The sequence below is a fragment of the Sphaerulina musiva genome (assembly GCF_000320565.1).
Source record: "Sphaerulina musiva SO2202 unplaced genomic scaffold SEPMUscaffold_13, whole genome shotgun sequence".
Taxonomy (NCBI): Eukaryota; Fungi; Ascomycota; class Dothideomycetes; order Mycosphaerellales; family Mycosphaerellaceae; genus Sphaerulina; species Sphaerulina musiva.
In genome coordinates this window covers 777,556-796,935 of record NW_016017395.1, presented here as the reverse complement: position 1 = coordinate 796,935, position 19,380 = coordinate 777,556, and the positions used below count along the sequence as shown (strand labels likewise).

The 19,380-nt window shown below is 50.4% G+C and overlaps 7 protein-coding genes and 1 non-coding gene across 8 annotated transcripts; 4 read left to right on the top strand and 4 right to left on the bottom strand.

Moving 5' to 3' along the window:
- Positions 1–99: 99 nt before the first annotated feature.
- Positions 100–2,476, bottom strand: SEPMUDRAFT_129153 (subtilisin-like protein). The gene has a single exon (XM_016902260.1). It carries the CDS (start codon positions 2,269–2,271, stop codon positions 460–462), a length of 1,812 nt encoding a protein of 603 aa, XP_016756317.1. The 5' UTR covers positions 2,272–2,476; the 3' UTR covers positions 100–459.
- Positions 2,477–2,991: 515 nt separating this feature from the next.
- On the bottom strand, positions 2,992–4,808 carry SEPMUDRAFT_152450 (S-adenosyl-L-methionine-dependent methyltransferase). The gene has a single exon (XM_016907453.1). The coding sequence runs from the start codon at positions 4,441–4,443 to the stop codon at positions 3,460–3,462; it is 984 nt and encodes a 327-aa protein (XP_016756316.1). The 5' UTR covers positions 4,444–4,808; the 3' UTR covers positions 2,992–3,459.
- A 973-nt stretch (positions 4,809–5,781) lies between these two features.
- Positions 5,782–7,195, top strand: SEPMUDRAFT_152448 (uncharacterized protein). Its single transcript, XM_016907452.1, has 2 exons — positions 5,782–6,595; positions 6,646–7,195. Exons 1-2 carry the CDS (start codon positions 5,890–5,892, stop codon positions 7,041–7,043), a joined length of 1,104 nt encoding a protein of 367 aa, XP_016756315.1. The 5' UTR covers positions 5,782–5,889; the 3' UTR covers positions 7,044–7,195.
- Positions 7,196–7,552: 357 nt separating this feature from the next.
- SEPMUDRAFT_t82 lies at positions 7,553–7,651 on the bottom strand. Its single transcript has one exon. It is a non-coding gene; the product is annotated as a tRNA-Thr (tRNA).
- A 543-nt stretch (positions 7,652–8,194) lies between these two features.
- On the top strand, positions 8,195–10,878 carry SEPMUDRAFT_152447 (uncharacterized protein). The gene is made up of 2 exons (XM_016907451.1): positions 8,195–8,343; positions 8,418–10,878. The coding sequence occupies exon 2, from the start codon at positions 9,276–9,278 to the stop codon at positions 10,266–10,268; it is 993 nt and encodes a 330-aa protein (XP_016756314.1). The 5' UTR covers positions 8,195–8,343; positions 8,418–9,275; the 3' UTR covers positions 10,269–10,878.
- A 69-nt stretch (positions 10,879–10,947) lies between these two features.
- SEPMUDRAFT_121681 (uncharacterized protein) lies at positions 10,948–11,271 on the top strand (the record flags this gene model as incomplete). Its single annotated transcript, XM_016901705.1, has 2 exons — positions 10,948–11,139; positions 11,251–11,271. 2 exons carry the CDS (start codon positions 10,948–10,950, stop codon positions 11,269–11,271), a joined length of 213 nt encoding a protein of 70 aa, XP_016756313.1.
- A 962-nt stretch (positions 11,272–12,233) lies between these two features.
- SEPMUDRAFT_112209 (uncharacterized protein) lies at positions 12,234–14,868 on the top strand (the record flags this gene model as incomplete). The annotated part of the gene is made up of 4 exons (XM_016900962.1): positions 12,234–14,373; positions 14,697–14,708; positions 14,758–14,775; positions 14,813–14,868. The coding sequence occupies 4 exons, from the start codon at positions 12,234–12,236 to the stop codon at positions 14,866–14,868; spliced, it is 2,226 nt and encodes a 741-aa protein (XP_016756312.1).
- Positions 14,869–17,295: 2,427 nt separating this feature from the next.
- On the bottom strand, positions 17,296–18,535 carry SEPMUDRAFT_152446 (uncharacterized protein). Its single transcript, XM_016907450.1, has one exon. The coding sequence runs from the start codon at positions 18,332–18,334 to the stop codon at positions 17,657–17,659; it is 678 nt and encodes a 225-aa protein (XP_016756311.1). The 5' UTR covers positions 18,335–18,535; the 3' UTR covers positions 17,296–17,656.
- Positions 18,536–19,380: the final 845 nt, after the last annotated feature.

The window sequence follows — 19,380 nt, the reverse complement described above, 5'->3', positions numbered from 1 at the left end:
TTCCCTGATCTCCTATCGTGAAAGCTAGAGAGAGGTAGATTGGAAGAGATCAGGACTAATAAATCCCGAGCTGACGACATACTGTCACATACATGAAGTGTTGTTTGTTTATTCATATTCATAATAGTCGTTCCTCAAATCTACAGCTGTCACATAGAGTGAATATCAAATATGCATCCCCACCCCCAACAACAACGCCATCATCAATGACAACAACATTCCACTCTCCCGGAATCTCCCGGCAGCGCCGCCCGTCGTCGCCATAGGTGGGTTTCCACTACTCGTTGGAGAGTCTGTCGCATTACTACTGCTGCTGTTGCTGCTGTTGCTGCTGCTGCTGACGACGTCTTCGAAGCCTTTGTCTGATCTATATATGTATACATTACTCCCTTGTCAGTAGCTCTGACCACAAGAGATGCCGCACGCAGTGCGAGATGAAGAACAAAACAGAACAGAAACTCACGACACATAACCCGCATCCAAAGCCTTCACCAAATTTCGAAACATCGGACTTCCCAAACCAGTAGCAGGATCCCATCCGGGGGTGACATCGTATCCTAACGCTTGGCCGAGTGAACATCCTTGCGAGAGTAAACAGTCTCCGACGTTATTTCCCCCTTTCACAATATCTTTCAGCCCGGTGCCGTTTAAGCTGTAGAGCCACGGGTTTAGAAATCCGAGATGGGGTCTGTTGTGGAAGGCTTCGTAGTCGTTGAGGAGAGCGATGACAGCGGCCCAAGTGGGTGTTGCGGCGGAGGTGCCGCCAATGGGTAATTGGAAGCCATCGACGAAAGTCGGGAATTGCGTGCTGAAGGCTGCAATGTCGGGATAGCCTCGACCGGAAGCGTTGAATCCAGATGTGGTTTGGTAGTTGGCGGGGATGTGTTGATCCATGTAGCTCTGCACTTGCCCAGTTTGATACTCTGGTCGAGGAAATACATTCGAGAATCCACCGCCAGTGCTTGTGAAGCCCAGGCGGGATGTTAGAGGGATGGTATCCTTGGTAGCAGCTTGTTCGTCAGCGACGTTTGTCGTGCCTCCGACGGCGGTGATCCACGGACAGCTTGCAGGGAATTTGGGTTCGAAAATGGTCTTGTGTTTGCCTCCAGCGGAATCCCCATTGGGCCCGTTGTTTCCAGCGGAGAACAAAAGGCTCACGCCTCGCGCTCCTGCTTGTGCCATCATGTTGCATAGTCTTCGTGCGTAATCGGGATCGAACAGATTTTCGGGCGCAGATTCGGAGACGCTGACGACGCTTGGTACTGTGGTATTGGAAATGAGCTGTTGGAGGAACGTGACGAAGTTGTCGTAAGTTGCGCCTTTCTCCGGCCCAAAGACTCCTCCGTAGTTGTATAGGACTGCAGATTCCACTTCGGGAGCTGCTAGGCCAAGGAAAGATTGTGTGGTCAGAGACGTCTCGAACTTGGGAGCAATTCCACCTGGACTTCTGGAGTCTCCTGGCCCGATGACCTGATAACTCGGACTGGCTTGCGCTGCAGATGGATTGTACTCTTCCAGATACTTCTGAAGATCTGCAGGGTTGAACGACGCGCCCTCTGTAGCGTAGACTGCGAAGGTTGTGCGATTCGGTTGAGAAGTGTAGTTGAGGCCTTCAAATGTGATATCATAGATCTTCCGGATACATGTGGGAGTGGCCAAGTCGTCGGGACCATTGCAGTCTTTGCTGCCTGTCGTTTGTCTCTGGGAGAGTGGTGCGGAGCGCTTGGTTAACATTGCCAGAACATTCTGTGCACTCGCAGCACGAGGAAAGGTTGTCGTCGGCGTGACAAAGTCCACGCTGCTCGCCACAGCTTCTGGAAGATGGTACACTTCAGCGCGGTTAATCATCTGCACACCGTCCGAGAAGGTATAGTATGTCGTATTGAGCAGTTCTTCGGCCAGCCGGATTGTGGTATCAATCTCGAAGATACCAGCGGATGAAGAAGCCTTCTCCAGTAGGCCATGCTCTCTCAGCCACCCCTCAACACTTTGAACGCAACCAGAAGTAGGCGGTGAAAGTTCGACAGCTTGGCTTGCGGACATGTGCTGTCGGAAGCCCGCACTGTTCGGGTCAGAGGCTTGTGTTAATCGTCGCTCAATCGCAGCTCCTCCATCCTCTTGTCGCAGGGCAACGTGTAGCTTGATGGGTCCATCCGGAGGAGCAGGCGATCGTTTCTGCCAGCCATGACTGCTGAGCGCTCGCTTTTGTACTGCGGCAGACGCTGACTGTGCTGCCAGAAGTAATGCTGCCAGCAGCACGTTCGTATACATTATGATGATCGACCTAGGTTAGAGTGGCAAGTGGCAGAGAGGATAGGTAAGGAAATAAATGGTATCTGCTGGTGAGGGAACAACAGGCCTACCTGTGTCTGAAGTATAGACTCAAATCGCGCAGAAGAAGCGATGACGGTGGCAAGCAGGACATGATGGTACATATATAGCAAGGAAGTGAGTGAAGAGGTCAGTCAGGGCAAGCTTGTAATGGAGTAGGGCTGTTCATGGGCGAGGCGAGGCCGGAATAGTTCGCATCCAATAAAAAGCAGGAAATTGCCAAGTGATTAGTCGAGGATCGGGAAGCTTCTATTGTATCACGCGTTCATCTCCAGACTTCGAGAACACGAGCAACGCTGCAACTGTGATATAAGTGATCCGGTTGTGCCGCTGCTTTATTATCATTACCTGGGGTATTATGCATGCTATTCCACAGCCGAGGGCTGTCGCAGTGTCTGTAATGAACTCGGGAAGAGGAACACCCCACGCTCCATAACATTCTGGCCGACGAATCAGTCAATATCCATTCCTACCAGGTACAGTTGGATGAAACAACCTTCTATAGCACTAGCAAGCTTCTAATGCCATGTTTCTTACCTCAGATGGCTTTGGTTTCTGATGCATCAGGCATGCCTGTAAATCCCACTTTCTTCACAAATAACCTTCTCTCGTCGAGCGTGAATGACCTGCCTCTTTCTCTCCAATCGGACATGTTGTGCTCAAGAATTGGTTGATACTACTGTAAACACAAGGAATGCTGGTGGAGTTTAACTACCTCCTATATACAGGTATATACAACTACTAGGTGTGCCAAACTTTCCCCCGACAACACAATGGGTGGGTGTCACATGTAAATATCTCCTCTCATCTCCTGCCATCGTTTCCGTTTCCAGCTGTTTCCTCCTCTGTAGTTGTTTGAGACTACATGTAGAGCCTACATCCAGCCAGCGCACATCTCCTGTGATGGTGTGGGCGGCATGGAAGGCGCGGGGCCCAGCTGTATCGCCGTGGAGGACACGCGTTCGTTGCTCTTGCGGCTTGTGTGTGAGAGGGCGTTTCTCACGTTCCTCCTGCGCTGAAGCAGGCCTTTGTGTCCCTACGTGCTGAGGGCTGTAGCCAGATATGCACTGGTTGCTGGGTATCCCAAAACGCTGTACACTCATGGTCTCGACTGTACTGCATCCAAACTTACCATGGCGCAGTCGTGGGAGCCTTGGGCTTCGTTCCGTACACAATGATACCCTTATGATATGCGTGGTATTTTCTCGTCACCCACTCCTTGCGCAATTGCGCAAGAAAGACTTGACACTCTTCGGGCTTCCAGCCCAGTATTCTCGTAAAGGGCGCAATCGTAAACGCCTCCATGCCCTCGAGGAAGTTGAGGCAACAATATCTTCCAATCTCCTTCATCCGAGGATGTTTGGGCCAATCGTTACTCGGTCTCTTGATGATCTCCAGATGCACTCCCTCAAACCCCGTGTCCTCCAAGATCTTCTTGTACTGCTCCGCACCGGGCTCTTTCCGGCCCATCCGCTGGAATGCTTCCAACATGAGCTCTCCCCAGCGCACCATGGCAGAGTCTGGTGGTACCGAGTCATCGTCGGAATATGTCGTAAACTCAATCTCCACCAGCTCGATGCTGCCTCCAGGTCGTAACGCGTCGTATGCCTGTTTGTAGAACTCCGCCTTGTTCGTGATTGTTCCGATGAGGAAGCGCTGGTGTATCATATCGAAGCGATTGCTGCCAAAGGCCCATTCGCGGTCGTAATCGTCGATTTCGAATCGACAGTTGGGAGGAACCCACGTGGGCTGTATAGGACTGAGATCGGTGCCCAGAATCTGACAATATGGGTACAAGTCTGCCATTTCCATGCACCAGATACCGGAGCCGGTACCAAGGTCTAGGATCTCCTTGGGATCGTCGACCAAAGGGCAGGTGAACAGTCTGCCATCGAGCTGCAGTTTCTGATTGTGGTGTTCGAGGTCCATGCGATCCGACTCTTTCTCGTCGTTGGGGTAGAGGTACTTCCCGGCCTTGTAGGCATGGTATCTCCTGCCATTCTCCCACTGGTATTTCGTGATGGCGCTGTACAGCGACGTGCTGCTGGTCGCGATGGAGTCCCGATCACCGCCAAAGGTACTGTCATGGTCCGCGACCTCGTCTGCTTCCATGTTGGCGATGGCAGTGCGACCTGCGGTGCTGTGCTGTGCCCGTGCCTGTGCCTCCCTCCCGATGATGAAGATGTCCTTTTATCCCCTGCTCCAAGGTCCGCCGACTCGTCCAGGTAGTGAGACAATGCGACGAGGACATTGTCTGCTCTCTCAAATCTGTGTGTGTCTGGCCTCGTCGACCGGCAGATGCGATGTAGTGTCTCATCAGACCCAGTGGACTGGTTTGCCAATGTGCCGTGTTGCAGGTATATCTGACCCTACGGGCCTCTACCTACTACTGGCCAGAGTTTATCAGATTTTATGCGACACGCGGCATGAAAGCCTTGCCGACCGGCGACGTTTTTAGTTCTACTTCGGTCAATAATCCATTATAAGTACATGTACAGTTACTTCCAGGCTTGTACCATCAGGGTCATCAAAGGTGGCTCGCACGATCGGGGCAACTGATGCCGGACGCAGATATATGAAGTGTGCCCTATGTATATATAGTATACCTAGATGGAGAGATTTATATACCCTTGTCGAGTGCTACTATCCAGATGGCATCGAGTTGCAGATCATCACATAGATGTCTACCTCACTCAACTCACTGTGGCTTCTACGCCCTGAGATGCCAAGGATACATGCCAAGACGACAGAGGGCCCAGATTCACAGAAGCAGAACGAAGACTCCCACGAAAAGGCGCATCGAGCTCACGAATGACAGTTCCAACGGCAGCGGTCGTTGCCAAGAAAAGACCACATTCTCATCACTTCTTCCTCTTATCGTCCGCTCAGCCCACGCTAGAACGATACACTTCACGGGCTGCATCTGCATTTGGTTCTTGTCCAATCCGATGACCTGATCGGCTCAGCTGTCCAGGCTGATTTTGGTTGGTCTCACTCAGCATACGCACCTCCGCTCTGTGCCCGTGCATCGGCGGAGGGCGATGTGAGGAGACGGCGCGAACCCCGGAACCCCCAGAGCATGATTCCCTACGTGCTCGAGCTGCATGATGTTGATGATCTGCATTCAGGAACACATGAGTCCACGCTGTCATAGACTCTAGGGATCAAGCAGCAAGTACAGGTATGGACAGTGATGAACACTGCCTGTCAAGCCCCGATGCCCTGTTCTCGGCTGCGGCACGTTTCCCCGAATGCAGATAACCAGGCCCAGTGTGTTCGCCTGATGCCCGCCAGGGAGGCCGCATTCCTTCCAAGCCATAAGAGGTAGTTCTACATCAGATTGATTAGCTGCATATGGAGGAGGAGGAGGCATATCTAGCTTGGAGCCGAATGCAATTGACATGGAGGTACGCATACCTTTCAACAACGGGCATTTACAAGCCAAAAGTCCTTTGCTATATGCTCCCTTCTGCACAAGCGAGGTCTAAAAACGACTTTCAAAAAGGCCTCGGACCGACATAAGTCCCAGATACCGCTTTCACCAGCACGCGGAAGACCATGGCATCCGTCCTGGGCTGCCACCTTGTGGGCAGTGTTCCCCTTCCCGATACTGAAGCCGTGTTCCGCGAATGTCTGGCAGTCCTACCGGGGCGACTGAAGCGCATTCCCGATGGCGAGACGGGATCCCGACAGCTGTTTACCACCTTTCAGGCGCAATTATTCGGCGTCTACCCTCCCATGATGACCAAATTTGAGCACAATGCCCCCATCCCGCATGACTCATTCACGTCCGAACAGATTGACGAAGGGATAGCAGCCCTGCAGCAGGCCGATTTGCAGACGGGATACGACACCTCCGCGGTGGAAAGTTATGCAGTGTTCAAGAAGCTTCGAGATGAAGGTGTGATTGCTCCGGGTGTGCGCATGCAGGTGTGCATCCCCACAGTGGCCAATGTAATTTTTCCTTTTGTGCAGTTTCCTTTTCAGCCGCGCGTGGAACCTATATACGAAGCGGCGCTGTTCCGGGCGATGCGGAAGATTCAAGATTCGATTCCGCACGAGGACTTGGCGATTCAGATTGACATTGCGGGAGATACTGCGTTCTGGGAGGCGATCACTCCGGGAGCTGTCAGGGAGAATTCCGGTCTGGAGTGGTTCAAGCCTTGGTGGGAAGGTGATGTGAAACAGTACATGGTGGACTATATCGTTCGCATGATCAGCCAGGTTGACGTGGGAGTGGAGCTGGGAATACATAACTGTTATGGTGATTATTGACATCCTTTTACTACGGCAGTCAATACTAAATCAACCTAGGCGACATGGACCACAAACACTGGCACGAACCCACTTCACTCGCCGTCGTAGTGGAACGACAAATCCTCGTAACCAAAGCTTCACCACGCAAGATCAACTGGTCACACATGCCAGTCCCAAAATCTGCGGCGGAGAGACCTAAGGTGGGACTGGAGAAGTTCTTGAGCCCGTTGAAAGATCTGCGACCGATTCTCGAACAGCATGGTACGGAGCTGTATCTTGGTGTGGTGCATGAACATCAGCCGGAGTTGACCCATCAGATGATTGAGGCTGTGGAGAGTGTAGTGCCTGGTCTCAAGTTTGGTGTGGGGACGGAGTGTGGAGGAGGACGCATGCAGTGGGCTCCTTTTGAGGATGCTTTGCGGATTGCTGCGGATGTGTCGAGGCCGGTGCTGTGATGTGCGTCGTGATTATAGGCGTTGACTGGCCAAAACGATACAATACTTATAGTGGCTGGGGAGTGTCGTACAAAGTCATCACCACTGCTACAATTGACTGCGCATGAGGATGTCGTATGTTGTATAGGATAAAGAGCAAACCTTTCAACCGCAAAAAAGCGACCGATTTGAATCATTGAGTGTCTTCGTGCCAAGGTAGCGCATGCTGTACTCTCTCAACACTCGCAAATTTCCGGTCGTTCTAGAGAACCCTTTCGCGTCTTTTGTCGTGTGTGCTGTTCAATAGATTGATCCGTGTTGTAGTGTAACCTCGTTAGGTACCGGAGGTCGGCATTCGGCAACTGTTCGATACCAAGTCTGAAGCCAAACCTGACGTTGCCATTCAAGACCATTGTAATATAATGGACGTGTAAAAGTCAGTGCTAGGTAATAGGAGGTAAGATAAGAAGCAAAACGGTAAACCCTTGGGCCTTACTTACACAGCAAAACAAAATAAATCAAGAATGCGAAGCCTCAAGGCAGGATTGAACTACCGACCTTTGCATGCCAAATCATTAGATTAACATGTGATATACAAGTGCAACGCTCTACCACTGAGCTATTGAGGCAACATTGTTCTTAGAATTCAATAAAACAATATGACCCTAACATGCACCGCGCAAACCTCGGCTGCCCCGTGCTCCATGTCAGCCCCACTGTATACTAACTACTCGTCGTCGTCGATCGTGTCAGTCAAGTGTATAATATTATTAACTGTGCTATATATATGTACTTCCTCTAGAGGTACCAAGATCGCCGCCTAGCTGTTAGTATATCGGTAACCCGACCTGGCAGAAATGTGCTGAGGTACTTGGCAACATCAGACAGGGAGCCAAGAGTCGGAACTATATCAATACAAGTTGTATCGCAGTACCTTGACCGTCTTGTCAGTATCACTTGTCTATGTCTACCTTATCCTATCGGATGAGAGTAGTGGTCCCTACGCTCTTGGACAAACGAGATCGTGTGAAAGGTCCAAATGCACAACAGCACACTTCGGCAGCAACCGCTGCATATGACTAGCGCCAAGACGGCCCGAGCAGGCCGATCCCGAATGTTCAGGTTTGGATTTCTCACCTCTTCCGTTCTTCTTGCGCACCACCAACATTGCCGCGCTGCTCGCCACAGCCAACGGCCATCTCATTTCCAGTGCATCAGCTTACAAGGCAGTTTTAGTGGTTACTTACTCAAGGAAAGGGCGTCTTGGACAGCATCGCGCCGAGAACTGCCACCATGGATCGGTACAGATATCGCGACTATGGTATGTTTGCGATTACATTCAGGCCAGAACGCACGTCTTGAGAGACAACCCGCTGACTGCGTCATGTGTTCAAGACTCAGCTCCCTCCCGTGATGAGAGACAAGACGAATCCGATACTGGATTCAGCATTCGTGGTGCCGCCAAGCGCCAGAACAGCATCGAGAGCCGACCAGCACCACCGCGACGGGGGCGGTCGCGTTCGCGGTCGCCACCGCCCGTGTCCTCGCGTCGACCATATCGAGACCTAGATCAACCAGAAGCTGCCAGAAGCTCAAGAAGCTCAAGAAGCTATTATCCTCATCGAACCGTAAACACCTGAACGCATCTTTTTTTTTCATCTTGAACTAATTGCCTAATGTGGAATTCAGGACGACAGGTATGATGCTCAATACAGCAGCTCGAGTGGCCGCTACTCACAGGACTACTCGCGGCCGCAGCAGTACCACTCAAGATACTCGGAGTACTATGAAGAGGGCGTTGTCTATGATGATCCGATTGCGCCACCACCCAGCAACGGTGACAGCGACGTCTCCACGACTGGAGATGAGCTGCCCTTCTTACTCATTCGCGGGCTCAAAGCCAATACCTCCGAATCACTGCTCAGCAAAGGCCTGGAGAAGCTGTACATTGACGAAGGAGCCAATGCTTCAGTAGCAGCTGCTCTGCCCTCCAGTCTTCCACCGGGAGCTGGGAGTGGTGGTTTCGCGCTCTTAGCAGCACTGCCAGCTGTGAGCTCAACCCCTCCGGGAGCTTCTCCGAACAGTCTGAAGCGTGTCTTCTTGATTCGCGATCGTGACACCGAAAAGGGTCTGACGTATGGGTTTGCGGAATACCATTCCGTGGCAGACGCGAGAGCAGCCCTCGCAAAAGCAGAGTATCTTGGCGACAAATGCACAATATCCTCGAAGAAGCTCGAAATTGGATATCCACACATGGGCGTATTCCCAGCGGTGCTTCATGGCCAGGAGACACTCGATAGCAAGTACATGTTTCAGTTCAAGGATGGCACCTCGCATCGTTATCACGATGCTCGATACTACGCGTCCGTGTTAGACATCAACATGCAGCCTCCTTCACGTTCGACCAATGTTTCTGATGCCGAAAATGTGAAGAAGAGCAAGAAGCGTTCCAAGGATCCCAACGCTGGTGACACTCTCGATAGCTCGGCGAAAAAAGCGAAAGTTGGCAGTTCGAAGTCCTTGGGAATAGTAGACCAGTGGAACAAGAAGAAAGCTGAACTTCGTGGCGAGCCGGTTGAACGACTACGTTCCCACTCTCCCAGGTCAGAGCCTGACACCACGGCACAAAATCCACCACAGCAGAGCTACGTGTTTGAAGGTCAAAAGGGCGGAAAGCAGCGCAAGGTTTGTTTGCTGTGTGCCACAGAGATCCCGAAACAAGTCACCGCGGCGGCGCATGTCCTGGGGAGCAAGTTGCATGCAGCGAATCTTCTGGACGAAGCCAAGTGCCAGAAAGCCTTGCAGAAAATTGTGGAATGGGCTGGGATCACACCAGATCAGACAGTGCAGGTCAGACCGGATGCGCCGGAGAAACCAAAGGTGATTCGAGATCGTGCCAAGGAACGACGCGAGCAGGAGGCCAGGACGGGCACCACAGAGAAGTTGAAAGTGTCCCTGAAGGACGTCAAGAAGGGAGGACCTGTCGGTAAACCTGTCGACCCCTCGTACGGAAAGGGGATGGCGATGCTGCAGAAGGCGGGTTGGAAGGAGGGACAAGGCCTGGGATCAGGAGGCGGCATCTCTGCACCTATCCAGCAAATATCCTACAATGCTGGCGTAGGCCTTGGACACGAGGGAAGCAAGAAGGGCGATGCCGTCGAGGAGGCGACGAGGATGACGAGGGACGATGGCGGGTTCTTGGAGAAGACGAAGGAAGTGGCTAGGCAACGCTTCGAGCGGATGTAAGAACAGTACTAGTCGCAGAATGTCTCCGGCTTCGGGCAGACGACACGTTGCCTTGGACGCAGGACAGCAGCATGCTGGAGACCAAATACGTCAATTGAAACTTCTTGACGAAGTAACATTCCAACTGCCGACTCCTGCGATGCGCTCTGACACGCCGTAGACCCTGCAGCTTGGTCGATGGCACGACGAACTTCCCATTCGATTCCGAGTCTGCTAAGACGCATAGTTGCACCTTGCAACATGGTTATGAACGGTATGCAGGTAAGCAGAGACAATCAGGCACCACTGCGGCTACACCCGTGTGCTATACGCCTATACATGTTCACACGCTAGAATCGCCGGGCTGGTCTCGCGGCAAACCGCTGAAGACAGCTCCGTGGTTTCCTCGACGTTTCACCGCCTCGGCGATGATGTATCACGAGATTTAGCGAGTGATATGGAAACACCAAGCCAAGCAGCAGTATCTCCTTCAGAACCCGAAGTCTGTACACGACAATGACCTGCAGACAGACTACGAAAGTCGTGGGCAGTAGTATAGATTTTTGCACATATAAGAAGGGCTGGCTACTACCTGTATGTACTACTTACCCATCACAAAGACACAATCCACCCCGATCCAAGCCAACTTCTCTTCGCTCTCCCAAAAAAAACAACGAAACAAAACAAAACGAAAACAAAAATGCCTTCTTCCATCATGCTCAAGCTCCTCCTCTCCAGCCTGATCGCAGCAGTGTCCGCCCGACAAATTTGCGGAACTTGCTACAATGCGGGCAACAAGCCCATTTTTGCAGGCTCCGCTACAGGAGGAGAGTGGAAATGCGATGCGTATTGCGACCAGAACATGGTCAATGCTGCCAATGAAGTTTGCTGTGTACGTATTGTTTTTTTTTTCTCGCCCTGATGAATCACAAGATGAGTCGTCGATGGCGGCATCCTTTGTTATTTTCAATTGTATATCGATCGGCTAATGGTTTGCTATTAGGAGGGCATTTACACGGAGTGAAAGTTCTTTCTACTTTCTTACGTCTGGACTGGCGGATCGTTATAGCTTGGGGAGAGTTCTTATCAGGCTAGAGTTAGTGTGAAGAAGACTTGGTTTGAGCTACTACGACCTTAGGGGTTCATTACGTACTTGGGGAATGAAAGGTACCTGGTTAGGCAGAGAGTACTAGTTCTAGCGTAGCAGAGGGTACCTACAATAGAGAGTTCCTTCGGGATTACCGCGCCTTGCAACTTGAATTTATTTGAATCTTTAGTACGTGGCGTAACCCTAAGGTAACCCTAATCTTGGCGGCTTTTGGTTATACCAAGACTTTGGAAATGCATCACGGACTCCCTGCTTCTCCTTCTTTTCCATCTCTTTCCTCACTCATTTTCATCGTTGCGAGACCTTCATGTCAACTGCTAAAGAAAGAGTTCCCTCATGCGGCTGGCGTGGTAGATACGCCGGCACGCTTCACAAGATCCTTGACCCGACGCTGCACGTAAAGAAATCCCGCGACATCGATCATACCGTAGTCCCCAGTTCGGAACCAGCGACGTCCTTCTGGATCTGTAAAAAAAAGCTGTGTATTTTGGTGGTCGCCTTTCAGGTCGCCTGTGAAGTAGCCCTAGCAGCCGACGCATCCCTTCCCCGATTCGCCCCTTTTGGCACCGGAGGCAGTGGTCTCGCCACAGATTGAAACAGAGCTTCTAGGGATCATGGTGAGAGTGATGACGACCATCAGTATCGAGTACCTGTGGCGCTTTGAGAACCTGTGCTTGCTCATACACATTATAGTGCAAATAATGCAGAATCATGATGTTGCCCATCTCCTAGGGAACGGCCAGGTCTGTGTAGACATTGTTGTTCTGCTTTATGCACGGCCAAGGGTGAAGCAAACAAATCAAATTTTTACACACGCGCAGGAGATCAACACTCCGTGACCACCACACGCACACCCACATCGCTTACATCAGTCCAACATGGCCACGCCGAGGTTCAAGTTCGTGTGGCAAGCAGATGCTACGAGTCGATATGATGTTGTTGGCCAAGCGCTCATCGAGCAGTTGAATCGATTCGTGGCCTTGGAATACGACGGCTCTGGAGACTCCAAGGCGATCGCACAGGCGCAGCAATTCAACGAAACTTTCCACGGTATGATGGCAGCAGATGGGCACACATATGAAAGCTTCCCACACGATCGCTCTCGCGTTCTCGAAGAGTGTTCAGCTGATCATGGTCTGATCCACATTGAAAATTTGTTCACCGCCTCGCATTTGTTGAAATACGCTGTCCATTCAGCTCAAAAGAAGCTAGAATCTGCGGAGAAGCAAACAGAAGGAAAAATAGATGAGGAGGACCTTTACATCTACCAGTACCCGCCGGCCGATAAAGATGGCCTGGGTGCAGACCTTGTCGAGCGACTGAACAAGGGCTTGGACGCGAATACCTCCATCTACCGTCTCGCGATTGGACATCAAGAAGCGTATCAAGAATTCTGCCGAGCAGTAGAAGAGTCCGGTCTCGAGGAGTCATCCTTTCCTGAAGATACTGCCATCTCGCAAACCTGCACAGACCCCATCGCGATTCGCGACCCCTTCGAGGCGGCCAGACTGCTACGTGATGAAATCGCCACGTACGCCGTGAAATGGTACCGTATCAAGGAAGGGCACGACAATGTTTTCACTTGGACAGAGCTCGCGGAAACCTCACAAAAGGACATCACGCAACTGATGACCATGCTCAAAGCGGACGACCAGTGGCAGCTGCGCAAAGACGTCGTCGATGCACAAGTCGCAGCGAAATCTTACAGCAGCCCTGCACAGTCGTACAGCTTCCGCACCGTCTCCAGCGAGGGAATGGATTGGAAGTCCCGATACCTCGATGCCATCCGGTCCGTCTTGGACGCTCTCGCCGACCGAACGGAGATTCGCATCATGGAAGCCATGCATCGCGCACAAGACCTCAGATCAGCTTGCTATGCTGCCGTCCGAGCAGATGAGATACCTTGGCCACAAATCCTTCGTGTGACCCATGATCGCTCCGCTGTGCAAGCTGCTATCACGAGAGCCGACCCCGAGATTGTATTTGGAGAGTTGTTCACGGCAGATAGACTGCTCTTCGAGAATATGGAACGTCATATGCAGGAATGGCGAACTGCGAGGCTGCATAATAGTCCTGCCTGGCTGAGGTTGAGTGCGACCAAAAAATCTCATGTGGAGCACATTCTTCAAGGACCGGATGGGAATGGTGCACAGACCATACGGTGGTCCAGTGTATCGACTCAAAAGGCGAAGACAAGCGTGCGGGATGAAGCTAAAGGAGACGACAGCCATGTGCTGTCTCAGCAGGATGAGGAGGAGGTGGTGGAGGTGGAAGAAGATGATGATGATGAAGACGGAGACGAATCAACTGGTAGCGCCCCCTCGTCCGCCTCCTTGACAGCACTCTTCGCAGCGACCAGATTATTTCATCATGATGATGATGACGACGATGCTAATGTTAATGATGAAGAAGAAAAAGAAGAAGAAGAAGAAGAAGAAGAAGAAGAAGAAAGCTTCGCAGCAGCCAGATTGATTGACGTAATAGACCTCGACGACGACACAGACTCCAACTGTGCATCAGAAGAAATCCCCTCGGTCTCGCAGCAGAATCTGCCAGAGGATGTTGGAGAACAACAACAGCAACAACACCTCGAAGAAGTTTCGGCTGTTGTGGTTCAACACCCTTTGGAAGAATCGTCGGCGGCAGCACCAGCGGCAGCAGTGATGAGTGATTCTACTACCACTCCTCCAGCTCCTCCAGCTCCTTCAGCTCCGGCTTCTTCAACTTCTCTTCCTCCACCTCCACCTCCTTCTCCTCCACCTCCACCTCCACCTCCTTCTCCTCCAACTCCTCCGCCTCCGCCTCCCCCTCTCCCTCCCTCAACTCCCCCAAACCTTCCAAATCCCCCCTCTTCCCTCCCCCCACCAACCACCCCCATCCTCCAACCCGACCAACAACCCCAACCCCAGCAACCCCAAACATGCATCCTCTTCGCCGGAAAATTCTTCGGTCAAGTTCCCATGAGCCGTACATCCCGCTCTCCATCCCAAGAAGAAGAAGGAGAAAAAGGAGGAGGAGGTTCGTCGTATCTGCGGTGTGGATGTGAGTATTGTGTAAATCGACGGGGATGAGACGGGGATGAAGATGAAGATGAAGATGAGACGGGGGGAGGGGGGGAAGGGGGTACAAGAGGGGAAAGGGGAAAGGGGGAGTTTGGTTGGGTTGGACTGGACTGGATTCAGTTGAATTGAATTGAATTGCATTGAATTGAAGTAAGTAAGGATGTTTTAATTCCTTTCTTTTAAAATTGTTTTCTTCTAATTCCTTTCTTTTTCTCTTTTCATTTTCATTTTCATTTTCATTTTCTCTTTTCTTTTTGTCTGTTGCTGTTTTTTTGCTAGAAGACAGTGTGGGTGTGTGTGATTTGATCGAGTGGGTAGGATGCTCTGGGTGGGTGTGTAGTTTCGGCATATGATTCCGGTGTGTGGTTTCAGTAAGTGTGTGATTTATTAGATAGATAAAAAGGGGGTAAGTAAAGCACAGCAGCAGCAGCAAAAAGGCGAAAAATGTTAGGGGGGTTTCTCGTCGTTTGGAGGTATAGATGGGGATTGATTGATGGAATGATGGAATATTTGTACATTTGTGAGACTCGGTGCATAGTTGCAGAAGAAGATGAATCGACGTTGGTTGGTAGTTGGCAAGGTAAGGTAGGTTGGGTACCTGAGGTTAGGTACCTACCTCCTTAAGTTAGGTAGTTGTCCAAAAAAGGCATTTTCAGACTAGGAGAAAAAAACATTCCTCTACTCCGTAATTTCTTTTTCTCTTTCTATTCGTCTACCACTTTACTACTCCTACTCGTCATCCTCCTCCTCCCCCCTATATCCATTCATCTATCATTCCCATCCTCTCTCTCTCCCCCACCCCCAATTCCTCTCTCCCCCACTTCCGTGCAGTATACTCTTACCACGAACAATCCGCATAATGAACTCCATTTTCTTCATGAGGGGTACAACCATTGGTCGCCCTCTTGCACATTCCCCTATTGGAAGACTGAAAAAGAAAAGCAGAAAAAAGAAAGAAATTATTCCCATTAGCCAAGATCCAAATTGCGAATGGGAAAGAACATTGGACTTTTCTTTTTGTATATTATCGAAAAAAAAAAAAAAAAAAAAAAAAAAAAATATCACTTACAGCTTGGTGACGACATGGTACGGTGTAGGTACCATTGGTGCAGTCGCCGAATTGGCCTGAAGCATGTCCCCCCAGACTTGAAGGGAGGATGCAGTTCTGGAGAATTTGGGGTTAGTTTCTTTTTCGTCTTTTTTTTTCTTTTCTTTTTGCAAAGAGAGAGAGAGAGAGAGAGAGAGAGAGAGAGAGAGAGAGAGAGGGAAGAGGGAAGAGGGAAGAGGGAAGAGGGAAGAGGGAAGAGTAGTGTGACTACCAAACTACTTGTGTAGAGGCAAGTAGGAGGTAGAGAGGTAAGGGAGAGTATAGTATAAACTTACAAATGGAGCTTCCTTCTTCTTAGGTTCATTCTGTTTAGCTTGAGCGCCAATCGTCGCGACGAGGAGGACGGAGAAGATGGAGAACTTCATGGTTGAGTTTTGTTGTTGTTGTTGATTTCCTGTATTGGAAAAAGAAATATGGAGTGAAGTATGGAATACTGTTGATTGGAAGAAGGAACTTGTAGTAAGAGTGAGTGAGGAAGGAAGGAAGAAGTGATCTGACCTTGTATTATATATAGGTATCTCCATCTTTTTCTTACTACCTACGACCGTCAATGATACCCGGATTTCGGATGTTTCTTCTCTCTTTTTTTCGACCAGGTTGGCTACCATGCTTTCTACCGGCGTTAGAGGGGCGGAGCCGTGTCTCGTGGTCTCGTGTTCTGCCAACGTCCCCGTCCCATGGACAGGCAAGCAATGAGAGAAAGAGAAAAAGAGAGCTTTCTCATACAGAAAAAAAGAGGAAAGACAATCAATCGTTCTGCTATCGACAGGGTGCTAGGCTGCTGTAATCCGAACCAGCTCGTGTTTAGTACGGGAGCCAAGAATTATAGTGATGAGAAGTTCTAGAGCGAAGTCGAAGATCGATCCGGTGGGGAAGGGGGGATAAATCGCAGTACAATGGGAATGCAGTTGGATACACAATCGCTTAGTAGACTATAAGAAGCTTTGAAGCAAGCAAAAAATATTTCCTTAGTATCAGACCCGAGTCCCTGGAGAGGGGAATTTTGACAGAAGAGATACATACAAACCACACGAGCAGTGGAGTCTCCACGTGGGTGAAGAAAACGCGCATGAACATGTTTCCGGCGACCTCAAAATCTATCCGTACCGAAGGACTAGGTACATGCCTAGTCCACTCGTGCTTGTCCCGATGACTCCGTAGTAGTAGTAGTGACTCCATCTATTCCGACTACTACCGCATGCCTGAACCAGGACCACGTCGCGCCGTACGGACGGAACCAAGGAATACACTGTAGCTATAGAATGTAGCCTAAAATCGGCTCTGCCGATACCTAATGGAAACAAACAACCGGATCACGTAAGATGGGTATATCCTAGGTCGCTGATAGGAACTTGTAGGATGCATCCAGTTAAGTTCCGTATTCACAAACACCAGATCCATTGGCGGCAGTCTCTGAGGCAGCTTTGAGGCAGAGAGGGCTGGATTGAGTGTATGGGTATGTTGGGTATGTTGGGTATATATGCTCGGGTAAGAACTAAAGTGCGAAAAGGATTAGGGGCGTTTCTTATTCACTTGTGTACAGTGTACCTGGTATTAAGAAAAAAAATTCCATATAAGAGGTCTAGGGCGGATACTGATTAGTTGCGCTAGCGAGAGTGAAATAAGCGAGACAGAAGAAAAAAACGAACAACCTGGTTCTGACAGATTCTAGATAATCAAGTAACTTACTGTGTTGCACTGCATACCTTAGGCAGCCTGCCGCCCTGGGACAAGTGATTGTAGAAAATGTTGATTGGTTTCTTTTTTTTTCCTTTTCTTTTCATTCGTTGAAAATTGAACGTTCCCAACTGTACATACAAGAATCGCCCAAAGTGGAAATCGCATACTACCTGGTACCTTAGCTAGCCACTGTTCGTAAACAGTAGAAGAAAGCTCAGAGCCTCAGGCACGGGCGTTTCATACCATCCGGAGGTCCGCCGTAGAAGTACCTTAGGTAAGGTAACGTTTTTGTTCATAATACTGTTCCCTTTCATCATCGTCAACTTCGTCGAAAAGAAGAAAGAAACCCCCCAAAAAAAGAAACCAAAATCTGCCAGACCTGCCATGAAAAAATCGGGGTGTCTGCAGAACGTGAAAAAGTATTCACCCAAAAGCAAAATTCCTCTTTCTCCTATACCGCAACAACAGCAAACGCCGCCAACCCCGCAACAATCACACTCCCATAACCCACACCACCACCCCCCACCGCCCCACTCGTCTCCCCCGTAGAATTCCCCACGCCCGCCGCCTCATAACACGACGGCACACTATCACACAACGTCCCATTATCCGAAAACGCCTTAATCCCCGCAGCCAACGCATCCGTAATGGGTTTAGCAAGCATAGCACTTCCCTCTCTGACAGTAGGAGAATTCCTCTTCGTCAATTCGTCATTAAACTGATACGAAGTCTGATTCTGCAGCACCAACGACGGCAAGACTAGGGCTGCAATATTATTATTGATGAAAAAGGCTTGTTTGGTGATGAGTGTGGTGATGGCGCCGACGGAGGCATTGCCGAGTTCTTGAATGTAGGGAATCAGTTTGATTCCGTCGGCTGGGTTGAGAGTTTCGGGGAGTTGTTGCGCGTTGGAGATGCTGAGGTTTAAGGCGGCTTGGACGTGTGTGGAGGCTTCGTTGAGAGGGATGGCGTCGGCGAGGGTGGTGAGGTTGTTGGCTGCGGTTTGCACGGCGAGGGATCCGTTGGTGATGTTTTGCACGTTGGCGATGATGGTGTCGATGGTGATTGGTTGTTGCGCTACTGCGAGGAGCGCGGAGGTGAGGACGACGGTGGTGGTGGTGAATTTCATGATTGCGGTCAGCGCCGGGGCGGGCGGGCGAGTGAGGAAGATACGAGGAGGAGGTTGTTCGTCTGGGAGGCGCGCGAGCGGGAATTGAATGAGCTCACACAGATCTATGTGTTTGCTCTCTCTTTCTCTCTCTGTTCAATGCGTAGTATCGCGATAGTAGAACTCTAGAACTATAGAGCAGAAAAGGCCAACAGCAGCAGCAGCAGCAGCAGCAAAATCACCAGAGAGCGCAAGAAAGCAAAGTCACCTGCTATTAACAAATAACCACCACCACCATTCCCCTCTCCCCAAGGAAAATCCACGCCAAAAAAGGCCTCGGCTTCCACCCCATCAACGAGAGAGGACCAAGCACTTTGGCGCAAAAAAGGCTATTATACCTCCTAGTTGAGAGGCGGCTTCTCCCTCCCTCTCTCTCTCTCGAACGAGCCACTAAAAAAGCTCGACGACCAAGCAAGGGCGTTGAAAAGCTTGGAGGGCGCTGTTCATGCACAATGATTGGTAGTCTCGCGAAAAAAGAAAAGAATTCGCCTCCTACCTCCTAGGAAGTAGACTGTAGACTGACAGAGAGACCCCATGATCATTTCTCAATCATGTCCACCAAACAGTGCACAGGCACCAGGGCACAGACACGAGGGTGGGTGGTCGATCGATTGCTGGGTCCCTCCCTCACGAAACGAAAGGAAAGGAAAGGGAACCCCCCCAGATCTAGAACCCCCCTTCAAACCCTCAATGGACAAGATCCTGGCGCAAAAGCCACTTTTTTTAACCTTTTGAACATCACAATGCGGAGAAACCTTTGACATCATCATCATCTGTATAGTGTATACATCCATACAGGTACCTCATCATCATGGTTTTGGGTTCGGCCGAGGTAGATCAAAGTCTCTCATTATCTCATAGAACTTCGAGGGAATCTAGACTTTACTTTCCATCCGGTTGTGAGGTCGGTGTGAATCTAGCTTTTTTTTGTCTATCTGGAATTCATTTATTGTATAAGGTACTCTGTGATACTGCACCTGTCTGTACACCCTACGCTAGCCTGAGAG